Here is a 15,713-nt window from a genome sequence, read left to right as displayed (position 1 = left end):
TTTAATAGCTTTTCACAGTCTCCGAATGCTTCAGGAATAGTAGCACAGTGAGTGAGGAGTGTGAAATCCATTTTTCCAAAGAGTGTCTCCATACGCGTGATTCACAAACAAGTTTCATTTTAAATTAAACTGTCAGCTGTACATTATCTGTTTTAGACATTAACATCCTCCTTTCAGCTCAGCGTTTAGTCACTTGTGTGTTTTTAGCACTGATAGTTTTGCTACGGGATTTCTGTGTTCACTGGTCCATGTGCGCTTTACATTACTGCTCACATTTCCCACACTTCACCTCTGGCTCAGAAAGTCCCAACCAGGGGGTACATGTACCCCCTGGGGTACCTCTGGAACTGCCAGAGGGTAGACTGTGGAGTAGCTCAGCTAATTTGAAAAAAAGTAAAAAAAAAAAATGCAATTTCACCAATAGGTCAGCATGCTGGAACTTTTAAAATGATGCTTCACCTTTGAAAGATATCTGTAGATATTTATACGGCACACATTACAGTGAGAGCGAGAAACAGGAGTCAGGAGCAGGAGTGATGCTAAGATAGCACGAGTGTAGATGTCACAGGGCGTGCGGGAGATTTATGAGCTCAGTTAGCTTTAGAGCATCTCCTCTGGTATAATGGCTGATAACCATTAAGGAGAGAAAAAATAAGAAGAGGTTCAATAGTAGGATGCTTTCTCTTCTCAGAAATCTCAAAATGGATCATGTTTTAAGTGGTTAAGGTTTTGCTGTGCTAACTAATCAAGCTAATAAGTCAGCCTCAGGCATACAGCGGAGCTTTATGTAATTCCTAACATTGATCACTACAACAGAGAAACACGGACCTGTGACATGTTTTTGAAAATTCTCAAAGTTTTGAATGTGATCATAACATTTTCTGGAAACACACGTGAGCTACTGAAATCCTCCTGAGATCACAACAGTGATATCAGACAGAAATGAGAAACTCTGACAATAATAAAGAATAATTAATAATAATAGAAAAGTGATGATTTTTTTATACATTTCCACTATAAAATAATGTCAAAATCTATGATGTACTAAAAGTTCACTGTAAATTAATAAAAGTTCATCAAAATGCAAGAAATTAAGTAGAGCCCGACCAATATATCAGTCTAATATTAGACATTTGCTGATATGTCTGTATTGTACAGTGGCCCTGAGAGGCCAAACGGACTGCAACTTAAGAAAACACCAGCATTAAGAAAAACGCTGCAAAAGCACACAAAACACAACGGAAATAGGAAAAAAGACATTTCCAAAAAGCACAAGGGAAGTGTTTCTGGGGAGACAATAAGCCGACGAACCAGTTGCAGGAACCAAATCATGCTAGGTAAGTATTTTTTAATCTGATGATTCATATAATACTGATGACGGATTTTTAGGCTAATAGTTAGGCTAACACACTTACCTCTCATCTTTTCTTTCCTCACAAAACCGATAGATCCTCCACTTCTGTGTCTCCCAGCGCAACTCTTAGCACATTTTGGTTCCTGCAACTGGTCCGTCGGGTTATTTTCTCCCCAGAAACACTTCCCTTGCGCTTTTGGAAATCTCTTTTTTCCTATTTCTGTTTTCATTTTTTCTATTTCTGTTTTCTTTTTTTCTATTTCTGTTTTCTTTTTCCTGTTTCCATTTTTGTTTTTTGTTTTCCTATGTGGTGTTTTCTTAAGTTGCAGTGCATTTGGCCTCTCAGGGCCACCATAGTATCGGCATTTATATTGACCAATAAGCAAAAAAACTAAAAAGTTAAAGTAAGACAGGAGAAATACTCTTCAACCATGTATTAGTGACAATAAAACAAAATAAATTTTAAAATGAATTGTTGTATTATTCTAGTAAATAATTACACATAACAAATGTTAGGGGAAATCTACTTATATTTCACGTGTCTACAAGAAAGCATATCAGAAAATTGTTATTGGTCTGAAAAAATCCAATGTCAGTTGAGCTCTAAAGTGAAGCGTCTAATCGCCATTTAATATGTCGAATGAAACCTACACTCACATAAAACTACGCAACGTTAGCTCAAGAGAGAGGGAGAAAATGACACCAGCTGGCAGGACGGGTTAAACGATGCCCCTCTCTAACAGTTCATGCAAGCACAGGGTCAACATGGGCATGCTTATGCTGTGAAGGATTTGCTTGCTCACGTCTGTTGTAATTGTAACTTGAACATGTTTGACAAAAATACGTTTTTTTTCTGTGCTGGAAAGAAACCAGATCAGTTAAAGCACGATCTCAGGTGTGACTGCAGTGTAAAGAGGAAAAGCTTCGTTCCTGACAAATCTGTTAAAAAAAGCCTCAGTACATGTTTTTCCTAAATAAAATGCAAGCATAACAATACATCACCCCCCCCCCTCCCCCCCGAAGCCATTAGGTTGCTTCTGTCATACTCATTTCAAACACAGAGCCTGATAAACATCAGCGTTACCGTGTGAGCAATTGCTTCACTGTAAAGCTCTTCCTTCATAAAATCCAAGCCTCTGACCAGATATATACAGATAAGAACCAATGTGAGCTGACGGGCTGTTTTCATTCTCAGAAAAAAAAACAGGCACCTAATAAGCTCTCAATCGTTGAATTTTGTGCACGTTAGCACGTTATGGTTGTGATATGGTCTGGGAACATATGGGTAATAGTCACAAACTAAGGCTACGTTCACACTGCAGGTCTTAATGCTCAATTCCGATTTTTTGATCAAATCCGATTTTTTGTCTGCGTGTTCACACTACAAATAAAATGTGACAGCAAACGCGCTCTAGTGTGAACGCTCAAAGCGGCCGCATGCGCAAAAGAAGATGTCACACACAACGCGGTGTGTTTAGACCCAGAGCAAACAATATTGTTTGACTGATGGCCCTTAATATAAAGACTTCGGACTTTACGTTTCCCAATTTTTGCTTTAAGTTATTTTGTTATTTACATAATAATGTAGATAACGTAATATTATCCTTATTGCTGTTTTAGAGAGGAGCGGTGCTTCAAAGGATGGTTGCAGATTTCTGTCAGAATCTGCAGATTATACAGTACAAATAACATGCTCACGTTTCTCCAACGTTGTCTTCCCAACAGTTTCACTAACATCTACACTGGATGCCCAGGAAGCGTTCGCGATGTCTTCTCTGGCGCTGATAATTGGCTTCAGTCTTGTGTCGGTGACGTAAAAGGCGGATTTAATGCGACCTGACCGTTCACACAGCAGTCGCTTTCTAAAACATCGGATATGTATCGGATTCAGTACCACATACGAAAGTGACCCAGATCGGATTTGAAAATATCGGATTTGCGCCGTTCACACTGTCATACCATGATCGGATATGGGTCGCATAGGGTCAAAAAAATCGGATTTGATGCACTTTCGCCTGCAGTGTGAACGTAGCCTTAAAGACACCTAATCCTACAACCTTGTAGCCATGAATTTATTAAGAGAGACCTCACAGTTATAAAAGATACGTTGGCTGTGGTTGTAAGTCAGCCAGCAAAGACTGACTGACGCAGGCAAAACTTTTGAATCAAACCCAAGTCCGACAATATCTTTCAGCCCAAAAGACTCGATGACGGTAAAAATACTAATAAAAATTGATTAAATAAGATTAAATAAGATTAAAATAGAGAGGAAATAGTTTTCTTGCTAATCTGGAAACATTTGTTATGATAACTCAGATGATAACGATGAAGATCTCGCAGCCCGAGATCATCTAATCAAAGGCTGTTGGGAGTCCCACAAACTCGTTTTAAGACCAGAGGTGATAGATCTTTTAGAGCGGTGGCCCCCAGGTTGTGGAATGCTCTCCCTCCATCATTACGTTGCCTTGATTGTATTTATTCTTTTAAAAAGCAGCTTAAGGCTCATTTATTTAGATTGGCTTTTAATTAGATTTGTGCTGTGTGTTTGATTATTAATTTATTTTATGCATTTCTGTTTTATATTACTGTGAAGCACTTTGTGGTATTTATCCTGTGAGAAGTGCTATATAAATAAATTGATTTGATTTGATGATGTGTTCACTGAGCACGCATGATTTCCTCTGTGTTGAACAAAAGGAGATTCATTTGAAACCAGATATTTTAATGTAAAGACATAAATTAAATTGACAACAAAGCATGTTTAGCACTGTTGGCTCACAGTGAGAGGTTCCTACGGTTAAAAGAAAGTTCATGTTATTTGTCTCTGACATTCTTAATCTAAAAAAGTTTACTTCTTTAAATTAAAAACAAAAAACTGCTAATTTCAGCTCCTTTCCAGATGCCCTTCCTGACATAATTCCAAAGGAATTTGTGTTTCCTCCTGGCATCAAACCAGGAATCTTTTACTTAGGTTGGATAAAAGTGTAGACCACTATTGTGACAGTATGGAGTGACGAAGAGGACCCAAAATGCAGACACTAAGGAACGTGGAAGAAAACTTAACAGAAAGCAAGCCATTTATTAAGGCTGGGAAAAGATTACAAAACAAAAGGCAGAGGTGAAGCTAAACAATAACCTAAACTGGGGAAACTGAAGATAAACATAAAAATACCAAACCATGAAACTTGGTGTGGATACAAAGATACATGGCACATGGACAAGGGGAAGCAAAACTAGACACACTGCACATAGGACAAGGACTTTCACAATAAAACAGGAAACAGAGTGGAATGCAGACATGACAACACGAATGTGATAACATAGGACACACAGCATGAAACACATAAAGGGTGAGGGAAGCTTAAATACAGGGGTAGAAAACACAAGGGGAAATCTAATAAACAAATGAACCTAACTTAAGGAACTTAAACATAAACATCAACATCCAAAAAAACTAAAACTTGAAACGCTGGGTCAACAGACGCAGGAACGTGACAGCTACACTATTTAGCCAATTTCTTCATAAAGTTTATACAAAAATAGAAATGAATTATTAAAAATGAAAATTTGCATATCAATTAAAACAGCCCATGCAAGTGTAACATATAAAAATCAATGTGACTCCCTAATAATGAATAAAAAGTTGAACAAACAAAAACAAAGGTAAGCTGAGCATGTCAAGGACATAAAATCTATCAGCAAATTTATGAGAAGGCCCTGCATTATAAATGGGTTTCTAATAGTGATTTAAAAGAAGCCACTGACCAAGCAGGCCAGAGTGAGTCTGGCAGGTCGTTCAACAATCGAGGAGCCCAAACAGAAAACGCTCGATCGCCATTTATCTTTAAAAGTGAGGCTGGAACAGTTAGCGGGATCTCAGGCTGCACACAGGTCAGCACAAGAACAGCAGCTCTAGTGTGCACTCTGGAGCCAGGCCGTGAAGGGCTTTAAAAGGAGTCAGTAAAATCTTAAAATCAATTCTGAAACAAACGAGCAGCCATCGTAGACTCGTTAAAACTGACCTTGACGCCGCATCCTGAACAGTTTGAAGTCTATTCATTGATTTCTGATTGATACCTCTTTAAAAAGCCCATTACAATAATGCAAAGATGACATAAAAGCATGAATTTATAGCCAATCCAGATTTTTTTTTTCTGTGTACAGCGTGTATTTCAGCAAAAGTTAGTTTCTATGCTGGTGACAGGAGGAGGATGGGGGCTGAGTGCTGACTCAGTCTGTCCCCTGAGCCTTGACTTCTCTGGAGCACGAGCATTACTCACTAAATTTTCTCCAGTATGTTGTTACAGCTGTGCGTGGCATCGTGCCATCCTATAACACTGATAGTATCGTCTTTGCTCCTGAAGCCGTTTGCTTATTATAAACTCCTCGCGATCATAATGAAAGCAAAAGCCCGATCTCACATTAGTCCCAGCGCTGTGTGCAATTCCATTGATTTGTTTGCGGTGCATCTCTACACCATGTTTGCACATGCTGAGCCCAAAGTGCAGGTGTGCCAGTGCAACCAAGTGTGGGCTGCGAGGTTTGTGTGACTCGTACTACTGGCCGCCAGCACCCCTCTCTTCCTCTGAGAGAAAGGCACAGGCTGCCCGGTGCAGATAAAAGTGTGCAGATATTTCTGAGCTGTCCCGCTGAGGCAGACTTTATCTGCAGACTCTCCTGTTGGTTGTGTTAGTCGAGCCCTGGGTAATATTAATACCCCACTAATGAGCCCCTTCCTTGAAGAATCCGGAAAACAATCGGCGGGGATGGGGTGGGGCTGTGTTGGCGTGCGTGCTGAATCAGTCCTCTCCCTTGTGCCACAACTTCCCTACGGCTTCCCGAGAATGCTCAAACAAAAAGGAGAAACGCAGCTCCGATCACATTAATCATGGCCCGTGGAAGCACCGGCAATTGCTCCAGGCGCACGAGAACAAAAGTATCGCACGAGAGGAAGATGTGGAAGGAGAGAGTGGGGTGGGAGAAGCAATGAGCTCAAATAGGTGTGTGTGTGTGTGTGTGTGTGTGTGTGTGTGTGTGTGTGTGTGTGTGTGTGTGTGTGTGTGTTATATCCCCTTAAGCACACGGTAGGGAAGATGGCTAGTCAGGGAAGCTGTGTGTTGGTAAATGCCTAGTGCAGGAGAACTCAGCCATCTGTGACTGTCAGGAGAGTGTGTGTGTGTGTGTGTGTGTGTGTGTGAGTCTCTAACACCATCCTTGGATGACAAGGCTGTATTGATTAACCCTGATGGTTCCGTGTTGCAGCCGATCAGCATTTCAGTGTGTCAGCACGCGTGCGATAAATGAGCGCATGCGCTGTTGTAAGATATACAAGTGCTTGCAAAGAGTATATTATGTAGGCATGTGTGTTTATCATGTTAATGGGATTAGGTGCATTATGCAAAAATGAATAATTGCATGAAATGATTCATTTTTGTTTATGCTGAAAAGATCTGTGTGCATGCATGCATTTCTCTGTGTGTGTGTGTGTGTGTGTGTGTGTGTGTGTGTGTGTGTGTGTGTGTGTGTGTTATGTGGCCTCAGTTAGCTCCAGATGAAGATGTCCGTCGCTGCTCTATCGGATCCCATCAGTATTCAGCGGCAGTGATGCCAGCCTTTTCACTTAAAGGGGAGCTGGGCACAATTAGCTGTTAACATTACATGGCAGAATTAAGCCCGGCCAGTATTCCCCAGGGAAATTAAACCACCGGCAAATCATTAAACCACAAGCTAAACATTAACAGCCATTTGCATTTTTATTGCACCTGAAAAGAATGTGCCAGGTCCGTTATCTCTGAGAGACAGAGAAGGACTCCTTATTTATTATTGTTATGTTGTCTCTCGTGTGAAACACAATGGCATTTATACAGGAAAGAAGCAGCAAAATGAGAGGCTGGAGGGTTTTTGTTTTTTTTTTGGAGTGTTATGATTACAAATTCGAACATGGCTGGCAGAGGATACAATGACTTGTTTGTTATGCAAATCCCGGTGCTTTCATCCCTCCCAAAAATAAACAATTCCAAACAGATGACAATTTGCAGAGGCGCTCAGCTGAGTAAGGCCGGCAGTTTGGTACTGACAGGCTCGTACCGTCTGCAGTGTCACCGCTGCTTGAATGAAGAGGCTTTTAGGAGCAGGAAGTGGATACGGTGCCACATAAGTGGTGATGAAGAGGTTCTGGGGAGAAGTGAGATCTTCCTTTCTAATCTCCTCTCTCTCTTGGGCAGGTGAGCGGGATGTGCGGACAAACTCCTCAGCGGGCCTCTCGCTCTGTCGGATCCCCTCCGTCCCAGCCTCCGGCCGCCGCAGCCCGTGGGGCTCAGCCGTCATCCTCGGACCCCGACGAGACGTTGGCAGACCTCCGCAGGTGAGGAAATCGGGCGCCAGGACGAGACCTCTTCCTATGATGAAGCGATTCTCTGTCTCTCCAGGGTGCCATGGGGCAATATTTTTCCCTGACAGACAAATATTGCCCCTGACGCTGTCGACAGGTTCGCTCCTGCTTGCGCGCGATGCTTTGGCTCGGTCTCTCTCCGCTTGAGTGTTTTTTTTAGCACTTCTGATGCAGTAACAGGCTTAAATGAACAGTGTAATGACGCCCAGCGGGGGCTGCTGGCCTCAGCAGCACAATGGCCAGATTAATGTCAATTAGGAATAGAGACACTGCTCATTTTGGCCTCTTTTATTCTCTCCTTCTCCAGGGGGATCTAATCGAGTTGCTTTCGCTGCTATCAAGCTGAATTCCCTCTCTTGCACTTTCCCTGCCTCCTTTCGCTTTTCCTGCTGTTTTCTTCTCCGCTCACTAACAATGGTGTTAACTGACGTTTGTATTCTTTGCCTTTGTGTTTCAGGGACTTCATAACCAGCCTGAGAGGCTTCAGCTCCTTTTATAGTGGTCTCGGGGAGGCCTTATGCAGCCGCGAGCCTGCTCCAGTGAACCACTCCCTCTGCTGGAACGGGCAGGAGATGACAGACAGGTAAGGCGGGGGTCTGGTTTTTGTTTGCAGACTGCGAATCAGCACTTCACAGTTTATTGGCTCTCTCTAAATGATCGCTTATGCAAACACTTTGCTCCCATTCTTGAATTCCCAGCCCTCTAGCTTCACATCTAGGAGTGTAGGTGAACTGAAGGGCAAGTTTTCCCAGAGCTGATGAGCTTCCCACAAGGCCCCCCCACTCCCACCGTCTCACCCACTGAGTGCGAGTGTAAATCTTGACTTTGGCTCTATGGGATGTTATTAATGTCAGGAACACTGTCACCTTCTTCTCGCTTAGTTAATTGCCGTTTCGATCGCTCTCTCCTCCTTCATCCAGCGTCTCCTGTGCACCCCGCAGAACAGCATTCGGTTTCCACAATATTTCATTTCACCCCTGTCCTTTGGCTTCACACATCACAACTCTCAGCGCTCTTTCCGCCTGCACCGTCAGCTGGCCCCGATTTCAATTTGGCTCACATAGTTACAGATATCATAGGATTTTTAGGCTTTTAAATCATGTGTGGAATTAAATGCACAAATTCTAGTATAAAAGCACTGGGGGATGTTTTAAGTCTTGTTCCCAAGGATGAAGGAGAATAAGTTCAGTACTTCTTGCACAAAGATATAAAAAAAAAAGAACCCGAGTCTGAGGAGGAGATATCAGGCTGGCAAGGGGGCAGAGCTGTCCTGAGGGGATGATTACAAGCTGGACCAAGCAGTGCGACAGGAAGGTGCAGGGGAGGCAGGAACAGGAGACAAAATGATGGAGAGATTACAGTGTCTCGCGGCAAGCAATTCTCCATGTCACCTGCGAGGGCATATGTCTGCAGATTCACTCTGGTGCATTTTCACTTCGAGATTTGTTCTGGATCATCTTCCATTATCTCCTGAGATAGGACCTTCTTCAGAGCCAAATGTGGCATTCATTCAGTGCATTGTCTCATGCAGATAAATTTAGACCGGGTGGGTGGGGAGGATAAGCACTGGAGGGGTCGGGTGCTGAATGTCTCTGATACTTGAGGAGTGATCTGTGGAGCTAAATGAGGCGCCTGTTATCGGGCTCTGTTTACCATCACACCTGGAAGCCAGATCAGAGGAGGAACACTTTTCACCACATCAAAGAGTGTTACCGTGCTAACTGTGATAAAAACGTAACGCCGTATCAACTCAAAACATTCCTCTTTTGGATCTACTGACAGTGTAAATTCATGTGTGTGAGATAATTGATTCAAAGATAAGATTCGGTGTCGACCGTGAATGTTTCATTTTGGGGATTGTGACGATGGAGTCTGAGAGGAGGTCAGAAGATATCATATTTAAAGAGTTTCAGCTGCTGCCATGTTGATTTTTGCAGCCAGAAATAAGCAAATGTGGTCCAGAAGGATAGCAGCAAGACTGAAAGTTAAGGTTTACAAGGTGGTAGTGAGACCTGATGCAATGTATGGTTTGGAGATGGGAGTGACCAGAATGGACAGCAGTAGAAATGAGACTATCAAGCTGGGAAGGTTTGAACATGTGCAGAGAAGGGATATACTGGAGAAAAGGTGTTGAAGATGGAGCTTCCAGACAGGAGGAAAAGAAGAAGACCTCAGAGAAGATTCATGGATGTAGTGAAGGAGGTAGAGTGAGATGAAAACAGGAGAAAGGACATAAAGATAGAGTGCTAAGTTAGCGAGTTAGCTGTCCCTAGCCAGCTTAGCTAGCAAGCTGCACCCGTGAAGCACAGACACTTGCTGCAACAGGCACCAGCAGTATAACACAGATAGGTGGAGTCGAGTTCTAGGTCACAGCCCAACTGTAAGCCTAAATCCACATGGATGGGAGCCGGATTCAAGTGGCCACTAAAGGAACTGCAGTTTTTGGGGCTTCAACTCTGTTTTCAGCCTCAGTGGCTGCCACATGCTCCGTGCCCACTGTCATCCTTTAGCATTGTGTTAAATTATAGTTGTCTGAGAGCCTACAGCACATGCTATGCTAAATGTCTTGTGAGGCCTTGAGTTGAGTCAGATACGACTCTTTATGCTAACACTCTGCCAGCGGCAATGCTATTTAAATATATAGACACTTAAAGAATAACAGAGCCTAATGGGAAAGTTCAGAGTTTTTAAGATTGTATCAAATTTATTTTTAAAAACTGGTTCTACTTAAAAAGGTGAAGAAAGTTGAAGCATCACCAAAGGTATTTCCATTCTTTCTGAGGAAAACGTGAATTCCCTCAGCAGATTTAATCTAATTGTGTAATCAGAGTCCCCAACTTTTCTTTACAAGGAAGAAATGCCATTAGTGCCAAACTGGGTCAATAAAAAGCAGAAATGGTTTGTCACACTCTGACAGACTCGACTGAATTCATGACAGCTGATGTGATGTGGTACATGTAAGAATTACTGTGGCCCCAAAGACATCATACACAATAATGCATATCTGTATATATGTTTTTTCAGTCACAGTTGATTTAAAGCAAATGATTTAGTACCTCCGTCAGCTAGAACAATTTCACCCCACCCTCAAACATTAACCTCATGGTTTAAAGTTAAGGCAACGCGAGCTTCATAGTCAGTGTCATGTTTCGTCTTTGCATGTAGGGTAGCAAAACCAAATTTTACGGCAATCCATCAACAATTTCTGAGAAAGTTCAACCTGGACCAGTACAGACTGGCCAAGAATCGAGATAAGTCGTTTCAAGGAGCCATTAAAAGGGAACCATTATCCTCTCCCTTAGAGTCTCCCATGTGAATATGCTGTTACTGAGGTGGATGCTCATATTACAAATGGTCAGTGTTTCAATGATTTCAGCATATGTACAATAAAAGCTAAGGCTTTAAGAACGTTTGTACCTGCCATGTGAACGGCACCGTATGACAAAGTTAACGTCAGACTGTCGCTGGCAGCACTTTCTGCCGGTCGTGCACCGCTTTTTGAAACCTGTTGCTACGGCAGCTAGGATGAATAAAACGAGTGCATAATTGTGTCAGTTTTTACCACCATTTTAATGATACATTAGTACAGAAGGGCGGAGCTACTGATGATGTAAAGTAAGCAACTCCGCCCACCTGCTGTTCAAACTTGACATTTACAAGGGGTCAGCCAGTTGGAAGAAATCTGGCTTAATTTAGTTTAAAGGAAAGGGAAGGATTGAGGATTAAAGAATAATGAGGATTATGTTGAAGTTAGAATCATGCAGCGCTCCAAAAATAAAAGTATAGAGCATAATGCGCCCACTTTAATGAGACTTAAGTTCACCCACCCGCTGCTCCATCACAGCTGTTTGTATGAACTCTGAATTTTGTGTTTTCTCAGTGCGACATTAAAACAAAGGAACAGTGTTAATAATCACGTGTGTGTCTGTGTTTGTGTGTGTTAGACAAGATTCTTAGGCACAGAAAAAGGTGTTTGTATAAACGTGTGTGTGTGAATGTGGCTTGTAGTAGGACGTGTTCTTCTACTTCTGCGGGTTATTTTGCTGCGAGAGATGGCAGCCTCACACTGGACCTAATGGCAGCGTGGTAATTGGTGTTACATTAGATTAAGTTATCGCAAGCATGAGGCGATGTGATCAGCTCTGCTGGCAGCGAACAATAACACAAGCAGGATTGGATAACGAGCCGAGAGTCGACAACTGAGACTATCGGCGGTGAAAAACGGTTTAACGGTGAGACACGCTAAATTATATTGTGGTAAAATTATCTGACAGGCACTTATCATGTGAAACACTAACCTGCCTCGGCTTCTTATCGTCACTCAAAATCTCCCCGTCCTAATCCTCCCTCCTCTTAACCATATTTCCTCTTTTCCTCTGCTTAAGTGATCACACGTTTTTCCATTATTCATGTGATAATTAGCAGCGAAGAAGGGATGAGATCATGGATAATAAGAAGAATAAATAACTGGGGAAATGTAATTTGAGTTTAATGAAAAGTCTGACTTGGAGGAGAATGAAAGACTGATGAAAAGAGACGGCAGCTCATAGGTGTGTGTGAGTGTGTGTGTGAGTGTGTGTTGGGGGAGTGTGCACACAGGGCTGTTTAAAAGAGAGAGAACAAAGGATGACCTCATACTTTACACACAAACACACACATGTGCACAGATTCTTTTTTCAAGGCCCCTTTTTCGTTCTCGCTAATCTACTTCCTCTAAAATAGTTCGCCATTCATCTTTTCAAACATTTACAACAACACGGCAGACGACATTTACGCTGCAGCGTGACATCCACTGCGGCACCTGAGAGAGATGTCTGATTCAGGTTCACCTAAACGTGCTCGTCTCAGTCAAGCAGAATTAGCCGGTCTCATCCTTCTGAGCGTGCGGTGAGGAAGGGGTTAAACCCTTGGGACTGTCAGAAGTGAAAAAAAAACCCACACCTGCAGGAAAGTCTCAACATGAAAGAACAGCTGTGAAGAAATCTACCTTTCAGACATCCCAGCTCCTCCTCTTCATAGTGTACACAAGTGTAAACAGAGCAGCACTTCCTCAGTCGTACATTTATGCATGTAAGAGCCTGCCCGTGTGCTGCTTCTACCTAAATATACCCTCACAGCTAAAGCAGGGCAAAAATACATCTCTGCTAATGTTCTCTCATTAACTTCAGATGATTAAAAAGCTACTAACTGAGCAGATAATGTGCATGAAATTAATCAGCAGCCAAACTTTACATGATAGTTCAAGATCTTTGAGGATGTTGTCGGCACCCTTGAAACACTTAAAAATGTCAAAGAAGGTGGTAATGTAACAGCCTGCCTCTTAAAGGCAGATGTTCAGAGTTAGCGTGTGATGAGTGATGAATTGCAGCCTTTATAACTACATTAACAACATTAAGCTGTCTTTAAACAGCAGATCTTGGATAAATATCAACCCGCCTCTGGTTTTGTAGCTGTAGCTTCTCCATTGAGGGAAAAGTTGGTTCTTTGGTCAGAGCTCATTGACAAATGAGTTTTTTAGCTCAGGAAACTAAAACCCAGAAGACCTGCGATTCCTCTTATCAACACTAGATGGTGATAAAATCCCTGTTTGTGTCTTCCACAAAGGTAGCTTAGCCTGAAGTCACTGAAGCTCTTCAGAGTTTCATAAACATAAGGCTTATTTAAGCATTTTCTTCCCGTCCTTTCAGATATCCTGGGCCCGGCCTAAAACGACTGCACCCCAGCTCCGAGTCCAGGAGCAACAAGCCGCCTGAGCCGGTCATCAGCCAGATCATAGACAAACTCAAACACATCAACCAGGTGAGCTGTGCTCTTTTATTTCCTTCATGGTTATAGCTCCGGCTCTGCAGAGGTGGGATAGTCCACTCTCCCATTAGCTCTGCTTCTTGGCTCACAGTTGGACACTGATTCCCAAGCTGCTGGAGGCCCTGCTCTGCAGCTCCTGTGGGGGTCAGCACAAGCCAAGTAAAGATTTTAAGTGAGGATGCTTTGTTTACTATTTTGCCCTTTTAAAACACAGCAAAACACTTGTGACTGGAAACTGTTTTAAAAAAAAGCTCTTCCTGGACACAAATTCTCCCGCATGGCAGCCAGAATATGAAAGGATGCGTGTCCTCCATCCACAAAAGGCCCAGCTGTCATCAAGGCCGAAGCCCTTGTTTTTTTCCCACCACTTCCGCTGGCATGTAAACCACGGTCGGGGCAGGCTGGCTTTGTTCAGAGATGCAGGATCGAACTCACGTATCAGCCCACAGATCTGCCGGCACTTCCTGATTCTTGGTGGTTGCACTTGTAGCTGTCAACACTTCTAGCTGACTACCCCTCGCCCCCTCCCGCATGCATACACACATATGTGTGCATGTTAACACGAGTCTGTTTGAGCTTTAGGATGTTGTAGCCCTGTCAAGGTGGATTCCCCTGTTTAAAAGGGAACCTGGGAGATCTAAGAAGTAGCTCCGGACCCTTCTGCACTCCCCGCTGACAACCAGAGAGCCTCAAGAAAAAACAAAATTGAGAGGGCTGTGGGTTGAAACTAATTCTATCATTTACTTCCACAGTATTACTTCATTCATATGTGTCAGACGCCTCCTGCTGCCTTCAAACGCCACCATACCTGATTCATCCTGGCTCTACATACGTTGGGCAGTTTAAACGCTCATTCCTAAAAATGTGGGTCTTATTTTTTTTTATAGCTTTGGCCATCTTTTCTGTGAGCTGTGAAGACGTTGGACTCACCAGAGAAAGTTCCTGACATTCACTGGGGAAAGAAAAACTGTTTAACCATTTTATTTGGTGCTAAAACGCAAAGAAAGCATAAAATGTCAATAATAATCCCTAAGTGCAGAGACCAGTGTAAAATCAGTGTGATCACCTGACTGTGCATTTTTTGCCCTTTCAGCCTTCTTTGGAGCAATTTTGTACACTATTATTATAAGTAGGAGTGAGAGCCAAAATGACCAAAATAAAAGCCAAGCTGTAATAAACCTGAATTATCCTGTAAGCTTAAAAACACAGGACATACCCTTTAATGTAATAAGCCTTTCAAAACTTCCTGCATCGGCACAGATAAACAATTGTAGCCATATGATTACAAGCAGAGCTGCTGCAGTGCAGACTGTTTACCATGTGGATCGAGGTCCTGATAGGCTTTTGATGAGATTTTGCAAGAAAATGCAGTTTAGTGAAATGACTGAGCTCATTGTGTTATAGACATTGAGACAATCCCTTGGAAGCATGAACTCAGTCAAGTCATATGTTCTCAGTAACCTAATTTCCATTTCTAATTGGCTCCCATGTTGCACTGATGATGTGGCAAACATGTGGACATTTATGGGGTTTTGATTCTGTTTACACAATCGGTTAATATTTATGCAGATTGACCATTCGCAAGGGAGCTTTTAGTCTCATATCTGATGACCGTGCAGCAGAGTCAAGTGTGTTTCTGCTTCGGCTCCCCTTCCCTTCAGATCTTAACTTCAATGGCCTGGATTAACATCTGACAAAAGAATGACTGCACTTGATTGCATATTTCATGTGCAGTAAAACTGTTCATGGCTCACAGCCATGCTTTCCCTCCCCCCTTTTGTTGCAGAAATTGGTTTTAAAAATATTAGTGTAATCCTATCACCATTATACTTGGGCGTGCAAAATGACAGGAACACCTTGTAATGTTGTGCAATCTGCTGCAACAGTCCTGCTGTAAATCAGCCCACTGAGAAGTTTAAAGTATTGAAATTTTAGGGGAAGATGACTCACCGAGTTTATCTTGATAGTAATTTGTAATTTTCTTGTAACATCTCTTATCAAAACATATGAAACTAATTAGTTTTCATAAAAATAAAATTACTTTTGCTTTAGTTGGAGCTCTGAGACACAATAAAAGTGCTAATCTGCACAATGTCCATTTGCCTGACGTTGTTGTTAACATGGTAATAGATCTAATGTTTATTATTGCCACTGTGGGGGGGT

At 42.4% G+C, this 15,713-nt stretch overlaps 1 protein-coding gene across 2 annotated transcripts in view; it reads left to right on the top strand.

The window, feature by feature from the left end:
* The window catches only part of gpc3 (glypican 3), a 136,654-nt gene that overhangs the window by 91,012 nt on the left and 29,929 nt on the right, over positions 1 to 15,713 (top strand). For both annotated transcript variants that reach the window (XM_005916603.3, XM_005916604.3), the window contains exons 4-6: positions 7,579 to 7,718; positions 8,203 to 8,328; positions 13,433 to 13,544. In XM_005916603.3, the coding sequence (XP_005916665.1) occupies positions 7,579 to 7,718; positions 8,203 to 8,328; positions 13,433 to 13,544 (378 nt within the window). The remainder of the gene's footprint in view (positions 1 to 7,578; positions 7,719 to 8,202; positions 8,329 to 13,432; positions 13,545 to 15,713) is intronic.

This window comes from Haplochromis burtoni, unplaced genomic scaffold (assembly GCF_018398535.1).
Source record: "Haplochromis burtoni strain Fernald_Lab_line unplaced genomic scaffold, NCSU_Asbu1 Contig_19, whole genome shotgun sequence".
NCBI classification, from domain to species: Eukaryota; Metazoa; Chordata; class Actinopteri; order Cichliformes; family Cichlidae; genus Haplochromis; species Haplochromis burtoni.
The sequence above is the reverse complement of the archived record's forward strand: the minus strand, read 5'-3'. Positions and strand labels throughout refer to the sequence as shown.